Source organism: Amia ocellicauda, chromosome 18 (genome assembly GCF_036373705.1).
Source record: "Amia ocellicauda isolate fAmiCal2 chromosome 18, fAmiCal2.hap1, whole genome shotgun sequence".
Lineage (NCBI taxonomy): Eukaryota > Metazoa > Chordata > Actinopteri > Amiiformes > Amiidae > Amia > Amia ocellicauda.
The window spans coordinates 24,308,848-24,331,139 of record NC_089867.1 but is presented as its reverse complement, the minus strand read 5'-3'; the positions used below and the strand labels follow the sequence as shown (position 1 = coordinate 24,331,139).

Below are 22,292 nucleotides of genomic sequence, written 5' to 3'. Positions count from 1 at the left end.
ATAAACCTCAAAGATATCTTGTGGTAGGTAGAAACCACATTGTGCAGTTCCTAGATGTAACGTTCAAGAATACAGAAAAGCCTTGTAAAATTTAAATTGTCTACGTTTGATTTTAGTGCATGAGTTCCATTCTTTTTTTGCAGATGATCTAAATACTGTTTTCAGTGTTGTACAGGATTGTGATCTCAACTGTCTCTGTGCTGATAAGCTGCTTATTGATTTTACACTTTACATATTTTAGTTTTGTTATCTCCTTAGCCTACATGGCCTAAAGGGACCCAGTCGTTTTATCATCTGGAGTTTAGCGTGATCAAAAACATGGCCAACAATGTGCCAGATATTGGGGTAACAGGTGATGCACACTGAACCAGCTGAACACATACTGTCTATCACACGGAGGCAAGAAATACACAATTGATAAGATATATACCATTCAACTGTATATGTTAAAATGCTTCACTATTAAAAACAGACACAAAAACAATAAAACACTGATATATATATATATATATATATATATATAGAGAGAGAGAGAGAGAGAGAGAGAGAGAAATAAACATATACAGTTATCTGCCTCTGAACTGAAATTCAGGTCTTTGGCTTTTTAAATCAGACCCAGAATCCTCGGCTCTCCAGATGCACGGGTCTATGGGCTCCTGCATCTGGGAGTCATTTTCAAAATTAGAACAGACATATAGCAAAACCAGGGCAGGAGGATTGTATTTCTTAATTATCAAAGCCAACGGTGGCCCTAGCGGTTACAAAGAGAGGTGGAAGTAAAGGCCGATCAGTTAGAGCTGAGGGATGGGGAAAGAGGCAGGGCAGTTGTGTAGATTTACCACTGGGGGGGTCAGTATTGTGACCATAGTCAGAGAGATGGAGGCAGTGTGACTGTGGGCACAATAGCCACCCCCCAGTGGTAACTGTAGACAACTGCCCTGCCTCTTTCCCAGTGAGTGTGTCTGATGGCAGGAAATAACGTTGTAAAAGTTAGTATTATTACTAGTATTTGTAAGCTAAAGGGATGCTGTTGTCTATTGAAAGTACACACACACTTTTGTTTTAATTCTATTCAGACTTAAGTGGGTGGATTTGTGCTCCGAGTGCCGGTTAAGAGCTGGAGGCAGGTGGACTGATAAGAGCCGACTGTAGGGTTAAAGTCCAGCTGAGATCATAAACCGCATAAAGCCGCACACAGAGGCCATGTGCGGTCATTTCTGACAATGCGAGTCATGCATTTAACCCCACCCACCTCGACGGACGCGAACAGATCAGCCCAGCTTTAGCATGACTAGAAAAACTTTGCTTAAAACAGTCTGACATTTAAAAATGTCTCAAAATATGAGGTAAATATCAAATATGCAAACTACACTACACAAATTAATACACTAATAAATAGTTACAATTGTAATACTAGGCTATAAATATTATATTCAATAAATCGAGTTATTTTTATTTATTTATACAGTGTAACAACATAAAAAAAAGAGTTTACGCAAAACGTTATGAGCATTTCGTTCTGGTTTATTGATATTAAGCGCCTTTGGGGGATTGAAATGAATTCAAACCAGGACTGAAGTGCGAGGCCGAGGCGAGTCCGCGGTCATTCCTGCTGCAGCTCGCCGAGTTCAGGTGCGCAGGCGAAGGCAGAGGAGCGCCGGGCGAAGGCTGTCACAGCGCAGGTAGGAAAAGCGCACTTTTGTATCACGGAGAAGAAAACGTCGTTAATATTACTAATTAACAGACACACGGAAGTGAAAATCACAATTGGGCGCCGTGTCAATAGGAGGCACTTCAATGCAATTGTGCGCGAATAGAAAATCATGATCTTCAGTACACAGTGGACACGTACAGCCCTCCGTTTACTGTGGACGGGAAATCAGCTTATAATGCCACGAATACGTAATAAACACCTTATTATTCTTTTTAATGCGTCTGTCAAATCTTACTGTCCTATATAGAGGTGCAGATACGTACAAAATAATAATAAACGCGGGAAATACATTGTTTCCTCATTTCTCCAGTTTGAGGAAGTTTCATTTTGTTACATTTTTGTATCCTGTGAATCATTAGCAGACAGGCAGGCAACACTGTTACAGGTCGGTAGGCGTTACTTTTCGCTCGCAACACAGTGTAACAACAGATGTGCGCAGCTCTGCGTGCGTCTGCTCTGCTCCGCCAATGGGATCGGTGGGATTGTGTAGCTCTGCGCAGACCTGCGGACATCTGCGCCAAGAACGTGATCAAAGCACTTCGTAATGCTAATCATTAAAAAAAGCTTATAATTAATAGTTTGAATTCTGTGTGAACGTGTTAATCGCTTTTGTTAAGGGTTAATCATATACTGCATCAATTAAAAATTGCAATTAGCCTATCATAGTTTAGTGCGGAAAGTCCGAATATTTAAATCTTAAAAAAAACATTACAACAAAATAGTAAGAATAAAGTTTAAATAGAAAACATAAGCAGATCGCTAATGCACTGGCTCTGGATAAAAGATCACCGACCAGAACTGTAAAGGGAAAGGAAAAGACGAATGAAGACGGCCGTGGAAACATTGCTCCTCCATTGCGCCTCATTTGTCTCCCGCCCCGGCCGTTCCGTGCGCAGATTAGCGCGTCTGAATTATAACGGTGCGGAATTACAGTGCAGGCGATTTAACTGCGTGAAAAGACAGAAAGGCTCTGAGATTAAACGAGAGAAATAGCAAACAAAACCACCACTGGGCTGCCAGATAGAGAGCGGAGACACTTCATCTGTACAGAAGCGTTGACTTCCACACATTCAGATGGATTTGGGGTCTTGATTTTAACAATACTGAATTTAGATTTCAAATTAAAAGTACTGAAATTATCATCATCATCATCATCATCAGTGTGTTGTGCGCCTGCGTCAGTGGCGGAGCCGCTCCACACGGCGAGGCGCTTTGAGTCTTTGTTTACAGGCGCTGTTTCATTAGCATGTTGTGTAGAGCCTTTGTGTTGCAGATGGAGCTGAACCGGGCAGCTGTTCCATTCAACACAATGCAGGCCCGCACTCTTTAATCTCTTCATCTCTCTCACCAACCCCAACCCCCCCAGCCACCCTCGGGGCATCCTTCTACCCCCCCACAGCCCCGACTCACAGAGATGCACAGCCCATTAGTATTTTCTGAACTTTACAGTGATTAGTGATTGTTTTATTGTTACTGCTTACTTTACCTCATCTTGGTACCTCTCAGACACAGTCCTTTTCTGCCTTTTGAAAGTTCTCTTTCCTTGCTTTGACAGCCAGTGCTGAGTTTACACAGCAGACTGGGACAGACACACACGTCAGTGACGCAAAGGCCGAGGTCGCCTGAGGTGAGCTCTGTCCTGTGAACTGTGTGACCTGTGTGTCAGACTGCGTTCAGGAGAGAGTGCAGAGTGGAAAGTGTGGCTGTTTTGAATGAAATATGAATGGGGAAAATAAAATAACAATGACAAGCATTCATGTTTAAAATGAGAACCTACATCTCCCACACATGTTTTTAAATAGCGGCAGCTGTGTCCCTATTGATAGGATGCATTGCCCTTTCGCTTTTTTCTCTCCCTCGCTAGTCTTTACTGTGAGTTCCTGCAGTTTCTTTCTTCCTCCAGAAGGCGGCGGTGTATTTTCACTGTGCCGTGCCCATCGCCCTCTCAGCCAGGTACAGAGCCAGACTCGACAGTATCGGTCTTATCTTTGGGCTGATCTTTGCGATTTTGTGTGCTGAGCTTCATAACAAAGGCCGCTCAGTGCACACAGATGGTGTGGGCTCCTGTCACGCAGTGTTGCCAGACCGGCCCTATTGTTTTATCAGCTCCTCTGCAGAAACAGGTGCAGTGAAAGATCTGGAGTGGATTTCCTCTGGTGGGCTGGACTGACGAGGGCTGTGGCTAAACCTTGGTCCTGGGGATACCCAGTGTCTTCAGGGTTTGGTTTGATCTGAACCGATGGTGTCCAGCTCTGTCCCTGGAGTTAATAGGTCCCTGCCCAATCATTCAGTCCGTTAAGTAACTAAGAGCTTGTCAAAAACAACAGCAAAAGACGCTCTCTGGGGCCAGAGCTGAACACCTTCCGTAGTAAGAAATATAATTAGAAATAAAGGACAGAGCCGGGAAAATAAAGCTGATTCTAACTGCTTTACTGGAATCCATGTGACTTTGTAACAGCCTCATTTGTCTCACTAATGTGTGACAGCTTTTAAATAAGTGTGAATGATAAATATATGCAGAAGAATCAATAATAATAATTTGATACTGTGCTTATAGAACTCAAGCTTAAAGTGTCTACTTCTGTCACATTTGACCTAATAATATAGATCATAATTCAAGCAAATTCATGACAAACAAGGGGGAAAAACATTGTAACAGTGGGATTTCCTAATTAACTCCATGACTGCAGAGTGTTGTGCTGTCGGGACCGGGGGGAGACCAGGCAAGCGTCACCGGGGGAGCCCTCTGCACCGGCTGCTCCCTGCCCCGAGCCCAGCGCGGCCGCTGCCATGCTGCCACGCGTGGATGTGATTGTGGTGGGCGCAGGGAACCGTGGGGAGACATACGCCCGCTTCGCCCTCCTGCACCCCCAGCGTATGAGGGTAAGACCAGCCTATTCCCTTGGGCAGCCCCTCTCATCCTCCATACTCACACTGACCAAAAAATCAGAAAAGACCTAGAGTGATAGCAATCTGAACTGCAGATTAGCCAAAACAGAACCAGAAAAATAACTGGCCAATCCTGAACCATAATTCCCCCGAGCCAGCCAATCAGAGCCGTCTCCACACACCAGCTTGAGTTAGAGCGTAGAATTGGCATCCATTAAGTGAAGCTGAAAAAGACTGACGCTGAGACGGCATTGCTTTCCTTCAAACACTTTCTTAAATCTGCACCAAAGCGGAAAACACAAATCTGAGGAGAAAATGTTAAGATGCTGGTGTTCTTCCATTTGAGCCTGGGTTAAGGTGGCCTCGTAGGTGAAAGGCATGCTGGGAAGAGGAAAAGGAGTTGGGAAAACTGGGGAGTTACCGCAGCCAAACAGGGAAACAAATATCTGCGCTTGGGAATCTGGCTCCGTCTCCAGGCCAGCGGCGGTCGGATAAATATATATATTCCTTTCGTACGGGAAAAAAAAGAAAACTAGAGAGACTGTCCAAGCATTACTCATTCTCTGTGACTGGAAAATGAGCGAGAGAACAGAGAGGGGGGTGGTGGAGGAGAGAGAGAGGTGGTGGGAGGGTGTGTGTTTAGTGGTGGTGGGGGGGGTCTTTGTGAAGTCATTTCCTGTTATTTCTTATGTTATTTTTTTTTTTTTTACCTTTTTTTTTTTTTTTGGTCAGCCTGCTGCCTTGGCTGGTTGCCGTGGATACTGGACCTCCTCCAAAAATTGCCGGCTGGTCTCTAGTGGGCTCGAGGGGGGGGGGAGGGGAGAGAGAGTGAGCGAGGGAGGAGAGGGAGGGAGGGAGAGTAGAGGAGGGAGGAGAGAATGAGTAGTGCTGATTGTTTTGTTTTTTTATAGTCCTGTTCAGGGTTTTAGGCTGAAAGTATTGAATTGTTTGCTGAGAAGGTTTGTCGTGAGGAGATGCCGTGTTGATAGTTGAGACAGGGAACCAGGGGCACACACTTCTGAGGTCCTGTCTTCGTGAGCCTTGCAGCAGAACTCGGATCACATGGGCAGCTGAGAAGTCTGCACTGGGCCAGACAAACTCACAAACACAGAAACACACACGCTCGGCCCACAGAGAGCGCGGTCTGAATCTCACACGGGGAGTCAGGGTACGGACTCACGATTACATGATCACAGCCACGCGTCAGAACCGCAGAGTGAACTGGAGGTACTGTAGATGCTCACAACAGCATGGCCTATGAGAGAGACGAGACAATACCGTAGCCACCGAAGACGTTAAACCTGGTAGCTGAAGAACCACCGACACACAGGATCTCCCAGCATCCCTCGCACAACCGCTGCTCACAGAGACGCACAGACGGAATACCAAGGACGTATCCAGTCAGCCAGACGCACACACACACACACACACACACACACTGTCACACATATGCTCATTGTTGCAGAGACGTTCACATCCCCACGTGCGCCGTCTTTGTAAAGCATGTGTACAGAAATGAAACTATTTTAAGGGTTAAAAAAAGAAGAAATACCACAAAAACACCTGAACAGCTGTGCTGGCCGGAATGGGGAGTTCTCTGTGGTTTCTCACTAGGCTGTTGAACGGGATATCGGTTGTGTTCATTTTTTATTTGGTTTCTAACCTCGTCTTCTTTTTATTATTTAGTTAAAGCACCCCCACCACATTCGCTCTCACAGTCTTGTCACTGTGCTTTTCATACCTTGCACCGAAGCATCCATGCGCTCATACAAAACAGGGACCTTTTATTTATTTTTTATGTTCGGACAACTGAAAGTAGATGGATGTGGACATGGTTGCCGTTCCAGGTGGTGGGAGTTGCCGACCCCAAACCCTTTGCCCGTGAGAAACTACGGGAACAGCACCAGATCGCGGAGAGCAACACCTTTGAGGGTATGTGGACCGATTTCAGAGCCCTCGTGGACGATCACTTATTCATGTTCTGTATATGCACTCCTAGATCCTTACCTGGAATTACTATTGTTTCATTTGCCGGATATGTGAGGGAGGAGGGTGAATGACTGGAGAAATGGGCTGGAAAGACAAACCTAGTCGATCACTGGTTCCCCTTGGCATGGAAGAGCCAGCATTCATGTGCTTCGAGAGTTTCAGTGAAATGTCTGTCGCCACTGGTAGTGTTTCCCAGACCTCTGCTTTTAAACTGCCTACTGACAGTAAGACCTTTTATGGCAAGTCCTTTTATGGACCTCTTCTTCTTTGTGCCTGTCAGACTGGCGCATTGTGGCCGAGAGGGAGAAATTTGCTGATGCCGTCATCATCGCCACCCCCGACCGCCTTCACAAGGTAGGTCTGAGCAAATACTCTTAATTCTGGGAGTCCTAGGCCGGAGACACACACGTGTTAGGTCTCTGCCACCTTACCCCCCGGAGAAACCTCGCCCCGCGGGTCCTGTGGATAGCTTGACCCGGCTAATGAATGTGTTAACTGTACCCGTGAAGTCTTTGCGGACTCGGTTGGAGAACCTGCATCTCTACAGGACCAGAACCCTGTCTACAAATCCCTTGCCATCGGAAACTAGTCTTGCATTCACACAAACTAACACACAATAATCCAACTATTATTATTGTGTCTTTTCTACCACGACACTGCAACCGATTAGGACTTATGCTTTACTATGACAATAAAACACAAAAATACTACCTTAAACATCACGACTTTCAAAGCTTTTCCCTGCAATGAAAACAATTATTCTCCACGTGTTTTGTTTTATTTTGTCTTTTTCTTCGTCGTACATGCATTGCCTGCCTGTAAGGTATGTGTCTTTCAACTTTGGCACTTAATTTGAGAAGCAGACTTTGCTCAGGTGCAGAAACTCGCCCTTGCAGAGTGATGGGTCTGTTTAGTGATGGCAGCCGTGCACAGGTATGCTGGCAGTGTAACCTGGGGCTGGTGTTGTGTTTCCCCAGGACCCGGCGGTGGCCTTTGCCCGCAGAGGGTATCACGTCCTCCTGGAGAAGCCCATGGCGGTCAGTGGGTCTTGTTGTTGCGATTGAGTTCTCATGATTGCACTGTGTGTAGCTGGGTCTGTGCTTGTGTGTGCAGAGAGCCAGGCTGCGTGAGGCCCTCGACGGAAGCACGCGTGTTTGGTCTGTGTCGGTGCCTGTCTGTTTCTGTGCCTGTGTGTTCGTGTGTGTGTGTGTTCCTGTCTTGCTGCTGCATGCCGTGTCTCTTTGCGCCTATCAGAGTCTGTATATACATGTGGTTTTAAGGCTCATGGTTATTTTCGTGTCTCTAATGTTGTTTCTTTATGTGTGCGTGCGTGTGTGTGTGTGTGTGTGTGTGTGTGTGTGTGTGCATGCATGCATGTGTGTGTGTGTTTCAGGTGACTGCGGCAGACTGCTCAGAGATCGTGTCGGCCTGTGCTCAGAGCGCGGTGATGCTGGCAGTGTGTCATGTGCTCCGATACGACCCGGCTGTCCGCAAGATAAAGGTAACCTCCTCTTCCCAGGATATTGTGAAGTAGACGTTTCTCCCAGGTCTCCCCACTCTACTACTACTATTATTATTATTTTATTTCTTAGCAGACACGCTCACCCAGTTTTCACAAGGAACTTTTTCCAAGAATTACAAAGTGCAAAGTAAATGTACGCTACACAATAAGCACACATCCTAGTACAAATGAGCTAACAAGTGCAGACAAATACAGTTAAGTCCCAGGAATGTGCTGAAGGGTAGGGTGTGTGTAGGAGAAGTTACAGTAACATGATAGAAGTGCTAACAATACATAAGTAAACAGGAGCGTGAGGCAGTGTAGTTTAATGATAATAAAAAAGTGCACCGGGAGATTAGGCTGCAGGTACACTATTGGAGAACATAGGACACATCAGCACCTACACAGTGGAAGATATGCAGAGAAACACCTGGAAAAAGAAAAGAAAAAGATATGTAACCTGACCCGAGGAATGTCTGTGCTGGAAGGGGAGAGGGGGAGGGATCAAAGGTCAGGATTAGGAGGGGAAGGGTCACACTGATTGAAAGACCGGGGGGGGGGGGTGCTCTTGGTCCAGGCGATGATAAACTCTTTTGTCCCTCACCGCGGTGTCCGTCCACCTTTGAATTGGTTTTTCATGGTCCTCCACACGGTCATTAGCTTAGCAATGCTTAGCGCAGGGGAAAGGCTGATGTGCATCGGGGGGGGGGGGAATTGCTTTGTTATGATAAGCTGATCAGAGTGGGCAACAGGTACCGGTGACGGCGCTCTGCTCTGCCCAGAGAGGAGAGTCTGTCTAGGCTTGTTTTAGAGTGATGTGTCTTATAATCAAATGGGCAACCCCCCACATTTACGACCTTTTCAAATGTGAGATCACCCCTAAAATGCCCGCAATTTATGTCCGCTGCTTGAATTTACGACGGCGTATGACGTATCGTCCCGAAACAGGAAACGCACAACGTCAGTCCGACTTTCACGTCATAGTTGTTGTTGTGCGTAATTGGAACTATTGTTGCTGTTTGCCATGTTTGAGAAACGGAAAAGTGATCCCCTTCACCAATCAAATATATATATGTATATATATATATATATATATATATATGTATATGTATAATAAAGTGTTTGGTTTTAGTCCATAAATGTTTAAACACACATTACTGTTTTATTTAGTTTTACTCCATTTCTGTAGTCGATTATGGTATGGTATTTGTATGGTATGAAATTGGTTTCCGGGATCAGGAATCTGGGAAATACGTTCGACTCATGACGGCTCCCAGGAACCAATCAGGTCATACGTGCAGGGGTTGCCTGTATGTGTGTGGAGCTGCAGCAAATTAATTTATCGTCTGACCTCTCTGAAAAAACACAGCTGAAGTCACTGATCAGATGCATGAGTTTGGTGGCGTGGTTATTGGGCCAGGCTTGCCGAGTCCGAACAATGAGGCTGTTCCTCTCCTCTCAGTGCGTCCCCGACTCCAGAGTCCACTGGCCAGACCACACAGGCGGCCGCCGGGAGCAGCGCGTCTCCTGGAAGACTGACAGCAGGAAAGCAGAGAGGCAGATTAATTGTAAACGAACGAACTGACATTTTGGTAAACAGTCGGTGGAGGCAGACAATTAGAGGGAGAGAGAGAGAGCGAGGGAGGGCGGGCGGGTAAGTGGAGTGTGTGCAGCCTGTTAGTTATTGTAACCTGAGACTTCTCCTTAGTGCTATTCTTGGTGATGTTGTCCCCCCCCCCCCCACACCTCGTCCTCCTCCCTCGAGAGAGACAGGGGGTGAGGGAGGGAGACTGAAGTGAGGGAGGGAGAGAACGAGAGAGAACAGCCCTTTCCTTTACGCGTGTGCAGTACCTCCACTGTGAACTCACTCACCCACCCCCCCCTGCCTCTCCAGTGGAAATTTCCAGTAACTCCGAGGGCAGGCACTTCTCAGCACTGACGGAGACGGACGGCCACTTCATTTGGCTACAGACTCCCTGCTCTCGCAACCCAGCCGCCCAGTTGGCTGCCAGTCTGAGACCTCTCACTTCAGTCATCTCTTATTGGTTGGGAGCCTCCCTTCGCTCGCTGATTCGTTATCGGCCTTTCCTGGCGGGCTCCAGACAGCTGCGGATTGGCTGAGGCAGTTGCGTGAGATTTTGAGTTGAAAATAGCAGCCTGTTGGTACGTTTTCAGCCCAAGAACAGATTGGCAGTATGGATTCTGATTGGGCCGAACTCATCTAGGGAGAATTTCGATCAAACAATCCCATACTGGTTAATCCAAACATTCGACTGATCGAAAATTTTGATGATTATTTCTTCCATATTATTTTAGTTCACCTTGCTTGGGGAGGGCCATGTAACATTATTCAGAGAAGAGGGACTGGACAACAGATGACCTACTATGCCTTCCACGATGGTTCAACTGTAATTGAAGGGAGCCCTCTAGAAGCCATGGCCTCCACGTGCCTAATGTGTCTGATTAAACTATTTACAAATAAAAATGGCCTGCTCTTCATCTAGCTTTTAAACAAGCTGTTCTGTTTCGAGTTAGTTCCTCTCCCAGATCGTTTAGTTTGATGCAGCTGTGTGTCATCAAACGGAACTACACGTGAGTTTCATTTGTGCTGTGCAGGGCCTCACCCGGTATGTATTTTAAGATGGGTCCGTTTGAACCCAGTCTGCACGCAGGATCTTCAATGTCTCTCTTCTGCAGTGACTGAAATGCCAAGCCATCGACGTACTGCCGTAAAACAACACAGAGGGCCGCAAAACTTGTCTGCATCACTGCAACTCAGGCAGGGTGACTCATGGCTTAAATCAGGTCCTATGGGAAGGCTGTTGACTCTGGTGACGAGATCTGAGGTCTTATTTGCAGGCCAACTGAATTCAAATCTCCCTTCCTTCGGTGTTTGGAGAAAGATCTGCTTGGCTCGTTCCGTGGTGGTGCTGCAAATCGATTGGCTGAGGGTGAGGTCTGTGGTGACGCCTCTGTGTTTCTGCAGGAGCTGATTGGCTGTGGTGCGATCGGCGATGTTGTTCACATTCAACATTTGGAGCCGGTGAGTGACAGTGACCTGACCTGGAGAGTTTGGCAGTATACTCTTCAACACTTTCCTCAATTCATTCTCTCTCTCTCTTTCTTCATCCAGGTGGGGTTCTATCACTTCGCCCACTCGTTTGTACGGGGGAACTGGCGGAACGAGGAGGAAAGCTCCTTCTCCCTGTTGGCCAAGTCCTGCCACGACCTCGACCTCATTCACCATTGGGCCGGCGGTCGGAGGTGAAGCCAATCGCATTGTGCAGCTGGCACTGGAGGCGGGGGTTTGAAAGAGTGGTAGTGTTGGGGCAGTGTATGGGCAATGTGGAGCCGGTGCGGGTGCAACCTTTTTGGTTCTTCCTTTTCATTTAATTGCCTTTTTTTTTCGTCCAACTAATCTTTAATTATTTTAGTGCTCTTGGGTAGCAGGCTATAGTGTGGAGAAGCCCAGCTTCATCTAACCCTAGGCTGCCATTTAGAGCTGAGACGGCATTCGAGGCTCTGTAATTCGGCAGCTGGTGCCGAGGGACCGGTGATCTCACAGCGCCACTCTTTTGTGTTGATACTAATCATGAGGGAATGCTTTCCCCCACCAGGTGTATTAAGGTCTCATCGTTTGGATCTCTCAGCCACTTCACCAAAGAGAACAAGGTGTGTCCCGTGTGTGTGTGTGTGTGTCTGTGTACATCTAGTGTAGCGTATTAGACATTATTCTTAGAGATTTCTGGTTAGTGTGAAGCAGAGGCCGCAGGGGTTATAGAGTCCTTGGAGAAATGAGCATTATCTCACACCTCTGTGTGATGTGAGAGTGTGTTTGCGTGCTACAAAACTGTCCTTCGCTCAGTCTTTCTGGTGTCTTTCTTGTCCCCCAGCCCCCGGAGGCAACAGAACGCTGCCTGGACTGTCCTGTAGAGGGAAGCTGCCCGTACTCCGCAAGCAAGATCTACTTGGACCGAGTCAAACAGGTTAGTCAAACAGACACGCACGCACACACATACACACACACTGACGCGCTTGTGTGCACTACCCCGCACACACACACTCAGACTCACGCATGACCTGGCGCTGTGTCAGAGGCGCACGTACGCTTGACACGCGCGAGGACGATCGGAAGGAACAGAAAGACGGGGAGACAAAGAGAGAGAGAGAGAGAGAATTGAAGAGGGGGAGGAGGGGAGGACAGAAATGAGACTTGGGGAGATGGAGAGGCAGGCTGTGAAGGAGGGAGGGAGGGAGGGAGCTCCACTGGGGACGGTGTATCGGTGGCAGGCCAGACTGACCTCGGCCCTCATTGTCACACTGTTCACACGCCAACAAAGAGCCATCTGCACTGCGGCCAGGCCAGAGACGGGGAGGGGGAGGGGGAGGGGAGGGCAAGGAGAGGGCAGAAAAAGAGAGGGAGAAAGAAAGGAACATGGGAAGAAAGAGGGGTATAGAATGCTGTGGGGGGGCAGAGAGAGAGAGGGAGAGGGAGAGAGAGAGGGGAAGAGGAAATGAGGAGATGGGAACTAAGAGACTTATTAAACAGAAGCATGGGGAGGTGCATTATCAAGGGAGGGAGGGAGAGACACAAGTGTGGGGGGTGGGGGCCAGAGAGAGGGAATGGGACGAGGGAGGGTGAGGGAGAGGGAGAGGGGGGGAAGGGGAGCCGGTGGGTGAAAGTGGAGGGTAAAAATAGGGTTAGCGAAGGGAGAGGGGGAGACCGTGAGGGACAGAGGGAGTGGAGGATGGAGGGAGAGGGAGGAGGAGAAAGTTGGAGAGCAATTTTGTGTGTGTTTTTATTAGGGGCAACTGCAATTACGGATTGTGTGTGTGTGTGTGTGTGTCAGTGATGGTGAATCGATTCTCCGTGGTATAGACCAGGGTGTGGGTGTCTCTCTGGTGTTTCTCTCTGTGTTGAAGCATCCTGTGCATCTGTGTGCTAATATCGTTCTTCATTCCCTCTTCTTTGATTTCCCTCCCTCCTCCTTTTTAGTAGAAATCATATGAAAGATTTATGTATTGGCAGGTTTAAGAGAGATATTGTGCCAAAGCAGTTACAGAACAGTGTTGCAACACACTAAAACATAATGCAATATGCAAACGGTTTGACAAAGGGAACATTTAAAGAAGATTTCTCCACAAAACACCGCCTCGGTAGCTTGTGCACATCCATCCTCTCGGTGCTGAATGACTCTGAACCCTCTCTCTCTGTGGTTGTGAGTGGCTGCTGTATTCCTGCACTCCGTTCCTTCACACACTCCAACTAATATTGACTGAGATTGAGTTTCAGGGAAAGCACTATTGGCTTGACATGATCAACCGCGTTTTGTCTAGTCCAGTATAGCACACTTGTCAGACAGAAATCCCAGAGATAGACAGACACAATCCCCCTCCCCGGCCTTCGTATTTCTCATGTTGACAGCGACCAGAACAATATCTGATCAGAGCGTGCTGCCCGAATATGATTTCTCAGTCCGACGCTGAGCCAGTGTGGGGTCCGATCTCTTTTCTCCCTCTGCGAAATGGCTGGTCAGTTTCCGTGGGGACTCTGCAGTCTGTCACCTGCCTGGCAGATTTGATTCGGCCGCCCTTTCTTGTGTGTATGTAGAGCAGGGGAACAAAATGTACATCTGTTTCCACTCTCCCAGTTCACAGCTCTCCCGCTCTCTCTCTCTCTCTCCCTCTCCCTCTCTCTCTCTCTCTCTCTCTCTCTCTCTCTCTCTCACTTCCAGATCGGTGCAATATTAGCAAGAATATGTATTGCCAGAGCAATTACAAAACAGATTAATCCTCATTACAAGACAAACACACACACGCACACACGCACAATGTATACAGTGAACTGAAGGATACATTAATAAGTCCCTTGTGTATGAGGTATGTAAAGGAAAAAGGATGTATTTTCCTCATTTGTCTCAGCCTACCTCTCTCTCTCTCTCTCTCTCCCTCTCTCAGGGGGCGGTGGGCTGGCCAGTGTCTGTCGTGTGCCCGAGCTCCATCCCCGACATCGAGTCTGTGACCGAGGCCCTGCGGACCGGTCCGTACGGCCGCTGCGTCTACCAGTGCGACAACGATGTCTGCTCCAATCAGGTGAGAGCGGCCGCCCTCCCTCAGCCAATCACACCGGACCTGATTGAGAACTCCGGTCAAGACACCAACCATGGATGACCATCAAAACTCATGGATGACTGTCCCCCCCCAGGTCGTCAATATGGAGTTCGAAGGAGGCGTCACGGCCGCTTTCTCCATGGTGGCCTTCACGGAGGAGATCTGCAATCGCAAGACCACCATCCATGGCAGCAAGGTAGGACCTGGCCACCCCACTGTCCTCTCGCCGTATCAGCCATACTACGCATCCTTTTTCATTTCTTGTTTTTTTTTTAGCAGCGAGCCCTGCTTTTACTCCCCCCCCACCCCCTGTAATCTTTGAGTTTTGGTTTCTAAGATATGAGGATGTCCCCTTTTTATTTTGTTGCTATTTTTGTTGTAGGTCAAATAAAGTGTGAAAAGGCTGTTAGAGACCAAGGCTAGCACCTCCCTTCGAAACGCCCACTTGTCTGTTACTGTGACACACGTTTCCTTTCTGATGAAGTAGCTGACAAACAAGCCAGAGACGAGTGAGTGTGCGGGGCAGAAATACTACCCTGGACAAAGCGAAAGTTTTAATAAAAAGATGCAGATTACAGAGCAGAGAACGCTATAGACCTCTGCTTGCTCAGTAGCTTTGCTGTAGCTTTTTGATCAGCGTTTACAGGCTGGATAGTTTCATAAATCACCTACAACTCTTTGTGTAAAGAAGTGTTTACAACCGCGGAGCAATAAGAGTGGAAGCAGCTGGAGTTCGTCTTTGTATCGGAGCTGCGGTTGAATAGTGAGCACCGCCCTCCAGTGGTAGAACGAGGGAACCGCACCCTGCCTCAGTGATTTCTCTGCACCTCGGTTTCGTGATTGAATTATGAACCTCAAACTAACAATATCAATGAACTAATCCCCTAAACGACCTGTCTGTTGTTTTAATTAAGGTATTGGGGCCTGGTTTTGGTCCGTGCGATCGCTAATCAATGCATCCATTAGAAAATGAAAGACCGTTTTCTTTAAACCAATAATTTACCGAAGGAGAATAGTTCTACCTAATCCTACACACGGCATGGAGTTTAAACTCGGCACTGCACCTCTGGTGCTCGGACTATTGTCACCATTCCATTTTAAAATGTCTTTGCACCCCTCTTTTTAAATGAAGCCTCTCGAGTCACAAGAGGATCCTTTAAGTCTGCAAAAAAGACTTGCTAGTAATACTTATACATGTAGGTGCCTGTGTGCAGCCAGACTGAACAGCACAGATGTTCTGCTGCATTTGTGGTGTCCAATATTTCAGTCCCATACAGAGACTGGAATGTGCGGCTCTCGCAGGTACTCTGTCGCCTCATGTTCTCTACCTGTTTGAAAATAAACACAGAGCCCCGATTGGCTGGATGGGCCTGTGGGAGGGGGATGGGAGGTGGCGCTGGGAGGAGGCTGGAGTCGGGAGCCGGAGAGACAGGCAGGCCGGGCAGGAAAACACCCGGCTCCGCGCCTAAACAAACACACTGGGCCATTAACCCGGAGCCCGGGAGAGCGAGCGCAGGCGAGGAGAGGCGGCACTAATGTGGAGGTGGAAGGAGAGAAAGTGAAACACGGGACGGACTTGTTACCAGAACTGACAAACCAGTTCCTACCAGGACTTATGAGTGCCATGTTTGGCAAGAAGAAAACGGTTGCTGAAATATGTATAAATATAAAACTGGAGACTAGGCAGTTATAATACCAAATGATAATATATACATTTTATACAAAAGGGGCAAAATGCAGTAGAGCTGTCCGACACTTCTGTCAAAACAACGTCAAGATATCAGCCTGGCATCCTGGCACTACACACCATATGGGGTAGATCTGCGACCCACTGGCTTGAGGGACAGATGACTCAAAGTGTCAACAAGCTCTTAAAACCAACCTCTGCGTCCAGGTGTGTCGAAGCAGCCGTTCTCTAATACAGTGTAGAGACTGAGTTTCACAGATCTGCCCGGCCCTGGTCCGAGACTCAGCCCTGGGACCACTGTGGCCCTACAAGACTGTCTCCTGGCTATTCCCTTCTTCTTGGTCCTCTTGGCAAAAGAAAGTGACGCAGTGCGCATGGGTGGCCAGGCGGAGAGCGTAACCACGGCCAGGGGAGGTTAAAGACAAGCACTGGGTGTCGGAGATGGAAGGGGCGATAAGGGCAGAAGACCAGAAAAAGGCAGGGCAGAAGGACGGTAAAGGGGCAACAGGGCCAGATAAGAACCCGTTGATATGAGAGAGTGGAAGCCCAGATTGAAATAACCCTGCTAGTTGGTCTCCTAGTTAGCCTGCTAGTGTACACCAGCCAGGGCAACAGAATAAATCAACGGCTGCACTCTCTTGCTCCTGCATGTTGCAACGCAAACCCAGCAGAGACATCAGCAGAAGGTCAGATTTGAACAACAACACAACACCACGCTCTGCCCCTCAGCTGGAGCAGCGCAGGTCTAATCTACGGGGGGGTGCTGTTGTCTAGTGGGGCGTGTCATCGTATCAACTGTCTCGTCCAGATGAAGTGGAGGCTCTGTAAATAGCAATTAGGTAACTCGATACGCCTTATACAGCGTGCAAGTCTGAACAAAGGCCGGCATAGTTACTTGGAAACCCACCGCGCTCCTGTTCTCTCGAGCTTCGCCTCGCTGACGTCACATCCCCGCGGACTTTCTTTCGTTCTTTCTTTCGTTCTTTCTTTCTTCCAAGTCCAAAGAGGGTCTTCGATTTTACCTGTGCTAAACCGGGCCTCTTCAGATTCTCACCTTGTTGTATCGTTCCGGCACTGCCGAGTGGCCCCAATACCTCTGAACCCAGCAGTTTAACACAAAGCTTCGTCGGGTCGAGATTAACTCGGCCGGGAACTGGTTCAGACGCGCCCGCCGAAATACGATGCTTATGTTTTACTGTGCTGCACTTTTAGTCAGGTATGTTATTAGGGACACACACTGCAGGTGCTTTCAAATGCTTTTCCTTAAAAACAGGCAGTTTTGTTGTGGGATTCTGACTGATGGACAGACAGACAGATGGACTTAACAAACACTTTTCTCCAGATACATTTGACAGCTCCCTGGACTGGATACATTTTTCTGCTGTGAACGATAAGTACACAGACGCACAGAGAGAGAGAAAGAGAGAGAGAGAGAGGAGAAGTACAGAGAAATAGAGGGTAGAAATGAACATGAGAGCAGCCAGAGGGGGAGAGAGAGAGAGAGAGAGAGAGAGAGATTAGAGAGAGAAAGGGAGGAACAGAGATAAGGAAGGAAAGAGAAGAAGAAGAGTAATTAACTGAACAGGATATTGACTAGAGGGAGGGAGATCGAGAGACGCAGTGAGTAAGATAGAGATAGCAAACGAACAGGATATGGGCTCGGGGTGAGCGGGGTGAGATATGAGCCAGCGCGCGCGTGTGTGTGTTTGTGTGCGCGCTCATGCGACAGTGTGCGTTGCATGTGCCCCACCATCTCGGTCTGTGTGTCAGAGCATGCCTGTGTGTGGGAGCCGGGTCTGGCTGCACGTGTTCACACGGGCTGTGTGCGGGGGGGCGCCGCCAGGGTGGCATGTGCACGATTGGGATCCGCTGACAATCAGTAGGCCGCGCCACCGAAACCCGACTGTGGCAATCAGGGTCACGATCGTGGCTCCCTTCTCCCTTTGCCTTCCTCAACGCACCTTTTTAAAGTGCAGCCGAAGTGCCCGACACACGTGTCCAGAGTCTCTGGTTCAGGGGGCTGCAACTGTGCTTTTCCTTCCTTTCTCTTCCCCCCAGCTGAGCTCTGTATGACCCCACCAAATGTGTGCTGAAGCATGACAAGTTATCGTGTTTTCACATGTCTGCTCTGGGACCATTTAGAGTAACCCGCGCAGACTGCAAGACAGTGTCTCCTCGGGTCTGGGTTGCTCTGGAGTCTGTGGTCTGACACGTGCAAGTGTCGCCCGGCAAAGACACACGGTGCTGTAGTCAGACATGCACAGGGCGTGTGAACGCTACAGCGGGGTCTCGCTGTGGGTGGGCAGAGGGAACCGGGACAGCTGGGCCGGTGTGTATCGATCCCGGGGTGGACGTGCACTTTAAACACAGCGGCAGCTATTTCACTTTTTTGCAGGAGATGATTTAATCTGAGATCTGCCTCAGGGATGTTAAGGCTGACTAATTCATATTTGTTATCTTTCTGTTTAGGTATTTTTAGAAATGGAAAGCTTTTTGTTGGGGTCGGGGGTGGCTTTAACCCCCAAAAAAACATGCAAAGCTAGCAACTGTCTGCTTCCTGTCCCCTGTCTCTCAGAGCTGGGCAGCGGTCCAGATGTCTGGTTCCCCATGCAACGCACTGCCCACAACTCCAGTCACCAAACTTTAAAAATGACCAGCTCGTAGAGAGATGTTCTTGAGTGAAAGAGTCCAGAAGACCAAAGCTGACAGACATGCGGCCTCCTAACGCTGCTGTTCAGAGGCTCGTCTCTGTGTCAGGCTGGACAGTGCGTGGAGGCGGATGTGCCAGTTGGGATACAAACCCATTGAAAAGAGTCTGGAAGCCAAAAAGTAAAACCCAGAATCACACAGGATGAGAAACGGGCAGTAAGAATTCTGGCGGGAGTATGTCGAGGGGCGGAGGAATAGAAGGTAACAGAGAGAGAATGGAGGCAGAGAGAGTCGTGGGAGGTAGAGAGGGCACACGGAGAGAGAGAGGGAGGGACACAGAGGGGATGAATTACTCAGGAGGGAGAGATAGAAGGTCAGAGACAAAGGGGGAGGAAAGGAGAGAGGGAGGGCGGTAGAGAACACGCTCAGAGAAAAAAATAAAGGGCTGTCCGTGGGCGGGGTTATCCGAGGGGGGCCGGCTGTCTCCGCCGCGCCGGCTGCCGATTGGTGCCGGCGGTCTCAGTGGGCGACCGAGTGCCGTTGCCAAGACAACCGAAGGAAATGAGATTCCAATGTGATTAAAGGGAGCGCTTCCATGGCAACGGAAAGAGCCGTGTGCAGAGTGAGGGAGGGGGGGGGATGAAGCAAGGGTCGAGTTTCAAAGGCAACCGACCCCCTTCTGCTCTCTCTCTCTCTCTCTCTCGCTCTCTCTCTCTCCCCCTCCCCCTCCCCTTTCCTGTCACAATCTGTGCTTAGAATCACCCAGTAAAGCCAGCTTCACAGAAGATTATCTTGTGCAAATAAATTAAAGCCATAACTGACACGGGCTGCTACAGTTTCACTTCCCTGCGTCTCCTGTGCGTTCAGCGTCAGACCTGGACACGACCGAGACTGTTCCTCCGTGCATCCGTCCGTCTGTCTGTCTAGATCTGTCTCTGTCGCAGTCTGTATATTTCTCTGCTCCTCGAAGGACCTCGGTCTTTCAATGTGAGTCTTTTGACTGTGATCTGGATTGCTGTGTCTGTATGTGTTCTGTCTGTCTCTCCTGCTTTTTGGTAAATTCAGACTGTATTGTTGTTATTATTGGTCTACCCAATCTATAATAATGAAGAACCTGGAGAAAAACGGGCATCCCGTGACTCAGCTGAGATGGACATTATGCCAGCATTATGGGTCGCACAGTGCTCGACTCGGGCAGTCTCAGTTTGGTTTAGAGGACCTTTAATTGAAGTGAATAAAAAACGGTATATTCCCCTCACTGGGACACAAACTGATACTGGTGCATGTCTTCGGACAGAACACCGTCACAGCGCGTTGAAACAGTCCAGATCCAAACGGCCCCGTCACACAGGGGTCCCTGGAGTCATTTACCGCCTTTTTCTCAGCTCCCGTATTGCCGTCTGGGGCTGCGCAGTAAACCCACAGTGTGTTTGTGTTGAGCGTTGGCAAACCTGAAACACAATCAGCGTTTGAAGTAACGGCACGAACTACACTGCCGCACGTGTTATAAATCAGCCGCACAACCTTAAACCCTCGACCGGGACATCTGTGGAGAAACAAACTACTGCTCTGGTGTGAGTTCAAATCCGTCTTCGGTGAGGACGGGCCCATTCGCCTTGGCGTTCCCTTGTCTCGCACTTAACGGGCCCCAGCCATCAGACGGCACGGGCAGTGATGTCAATGTCTGTTTCTCCCTGGACTCTCCAGCTCCCGCCTGGCTCGACCGTGTTAAGTTTAGCTCCAGCGAGCTGAGATCAGACGCATTACCCATGGCTGCGCGCCACGCTTACAGCTAAACAGATCTGCGTTTGTACGGGATGGGACCGGGGCCGAAAGCAAAGTAAAGTCTGTGGCTGAACTGGATTTCTTTTTTTTTTTCTTCACCATTCCTTTTTACAGTCGCTCCATTGTTTGGGCTCAGTTTCGGCGGCTGTAGGTTTATCAGATCCATTGTTCCTACCGGGATCTAAATCTGGTGTTTGAATAGGCAGATTAAAATAGCCCCGTGTGTATAAACATGTAAATATAGACTCTCACACCCACTGGCTGAACAATGGCGGCTGGCCAAGTCCATCCCCAGCCCAGATCCCACTGCCTCTCCCCAATGGGTTGTGTGTGTGGGGGGGGGGGACCAAACGTCGACTTTCAAATCTGCTGTTGCTGTTATATTTTGTCTTTGGAGGGAGGAAAACAAAAACAGAGATTTAGAAATGCAAATTAAGCAACGGGGCCCCTCGTGAGTTCGACAGCAGACATCTGGTAGCGGGCAGAGTCGACGCCAGCTGATGGAAAACAGAGGCAGCGCCAGCACGACCACAGACAGTGATGAAATCAGATTATTCTGGATGCGAAGGCCCAATCTGTCGGATGGAAATGAGACGTCATCTACGGAGTGCGGGCTAATAGATTGCAGCCCGGCTCGGAGCGCCGTCGGCTTCGTGTACTGGTGTTTTGGCATATGGGCTGGCGCTGTCGGGGATCAGGTCAGGGTGGGAAGGCTGGCAAGCTCAGGGCTGTGGTCTTGACGGTTTAGGAGTGAGGGAGACAAACTGTGACGTACCCATGTGTGTGTGTGTGTTCCTGCAGGGGGAGCTCTGCTGGAACGGGGGGTCTCAGGTTCAAGTGTTTGACTTCCTGAGCCAGCGCACCACGCAGCACAACGCAGAATCCAAGGTCCCGGGGAACTTCAGCCTTGTTGGGCACGGGGGAGCCGACTACCACCTCATAGACAGCTTCATCTCTGCCGTGGCCGTGAGTACGGGGCAAAGACGCTGACCTGGAGAGGACGGTCCGTCTAGTAGTCCATCCTTTTTTGACGGCTTCTCACATTTTCACAGACGGAAAGCCGTTGTGTGTGTAAACAGTCACTCGAAACATCCTCTGACCCAGCGAGAGTCGTAACCTCTCTCTGTGTGTGTGTTTGCAGTGTGGGGACCCATCGCTGATCCGCTCCGGCCCCGAGGAGACCCTGTCCAGTCACCGGCTGGTGTTCGAGGCAGAGCGCGCGCGCAGGGAGAGCAGGGTGGTGTTCTGTGGAGCGGAGGAGGACTAGGGGGACCGAGGGAGACGGGACCAGCAGCTGGGGGGCCAGGGAGTGACACTATCACTGGTCCGCCACACGGGTTGGAGGGCCGATCACAAGTGTTCTCACCTCTCACACACACTGGTGACAAGCACTCGGCACTGTGCCAGGCTGCTGTTTCCATCCACTCTCTTCCTGTCTATGTCAGATAAACAGTTTCCTTTCTTGTTTTTTGAGCACTTACTGCGACACAAAACCGTTGCCGTATGTAAACGAGCTCAACGTCACGCACACACAGCTCAGCACAGGTGCAAGAGCTCAGCGCCGGGGGAACTGCGTCTCTGTGTCTTCCCAGGGTGCATCTGCCAGATTTTCAAACCAAACACATTGAACAGTACATCCATCTCCCTCTCTCTGTGTGGTTCTGAAGGAAACAGGTGGGGGGGACTGCAAATCGTTTCTCCACACTGCCAGTGGCTCAAGGAAAGGAACCAGCGCCGAACGCGATACTTGTTTCATCGTCGAGCCGCACTGTCGCTTTATCTGCAGAACCTCCAGTCGCACAGTTATGGGTCTGAGGGGCATCGGTGGGTTTAGGTTGTAGGTTCAAATGGACCAAAATAAAAAGAGGACAAAACTAGCAGTGAAGATACAGATGTAATTAAATCACCAAAAAATAAAATAAAAAAGGCTAAGTGTTTTAATGTTTTATCGTAATTGCTATCTTTAA

General features: G+C 49.0%; 1 protein-coding gene across 6 annotated transcripts; it reads left to right on the top strand.

The window, feature by feature from the left end:
• Positions 1 to 1,133: 1,133 nt before the first annotated feature.
• On the top strand, positions 1,134 to 22,279 carry LOC136714181 (putative oxidoreductase YteT). 6 transcript variants are annotated; one of them, XM_066691506.1, is made up of 16 exons: positions 1,135 to 1,346; positions 1,539 to 1,682; positions 3,270 to 3,341; positions 4,405 to 4,597; positions 6,451 to 6,535; positions 6,873 to 6,946; positions 7,570 to 7,629; positions 7,986 to 8,093; positions 11,080 to 11,136; positions 11,227 to 11,357; positions 11,711 to 11,765; positions 11,987 to 12,079; positions 14,052 to 14,186; positions 14,299 to 14,400; positions 21,127 to 21,291; positions 21,467 to 22,279. In XM_066691506.1, exons 4-16 carry the CDS (start codon positions 4,505 to 4,507, stop codon positions 21,590 to 21,592), a joined length of 1,284 nt encoding a protein of 427 aa, XP_066547603.1. In that variant the 5' UTR covers positions 1,135 to 1,346; positions 1,539 to 1,682; positions 3,270 to 3,341; positions 4,405 to 4,504; the 3' UTR covers positions 21,593 to 22,279. The 6 variants fall into 6 exon arrangements, with proteins under 6 accessions (XP_066547608.1, XP_066547603.1, XP_066547604.1 ...); XM_066691507.1 differs by lacking the exon at positions 1,539 to 1,682; XM_066691505.1 differs by having other exon boundaries at positions 1,135 to 1,682.
• Positions 22,280 to 22,292: the final 13 nt, after the last annotated feature.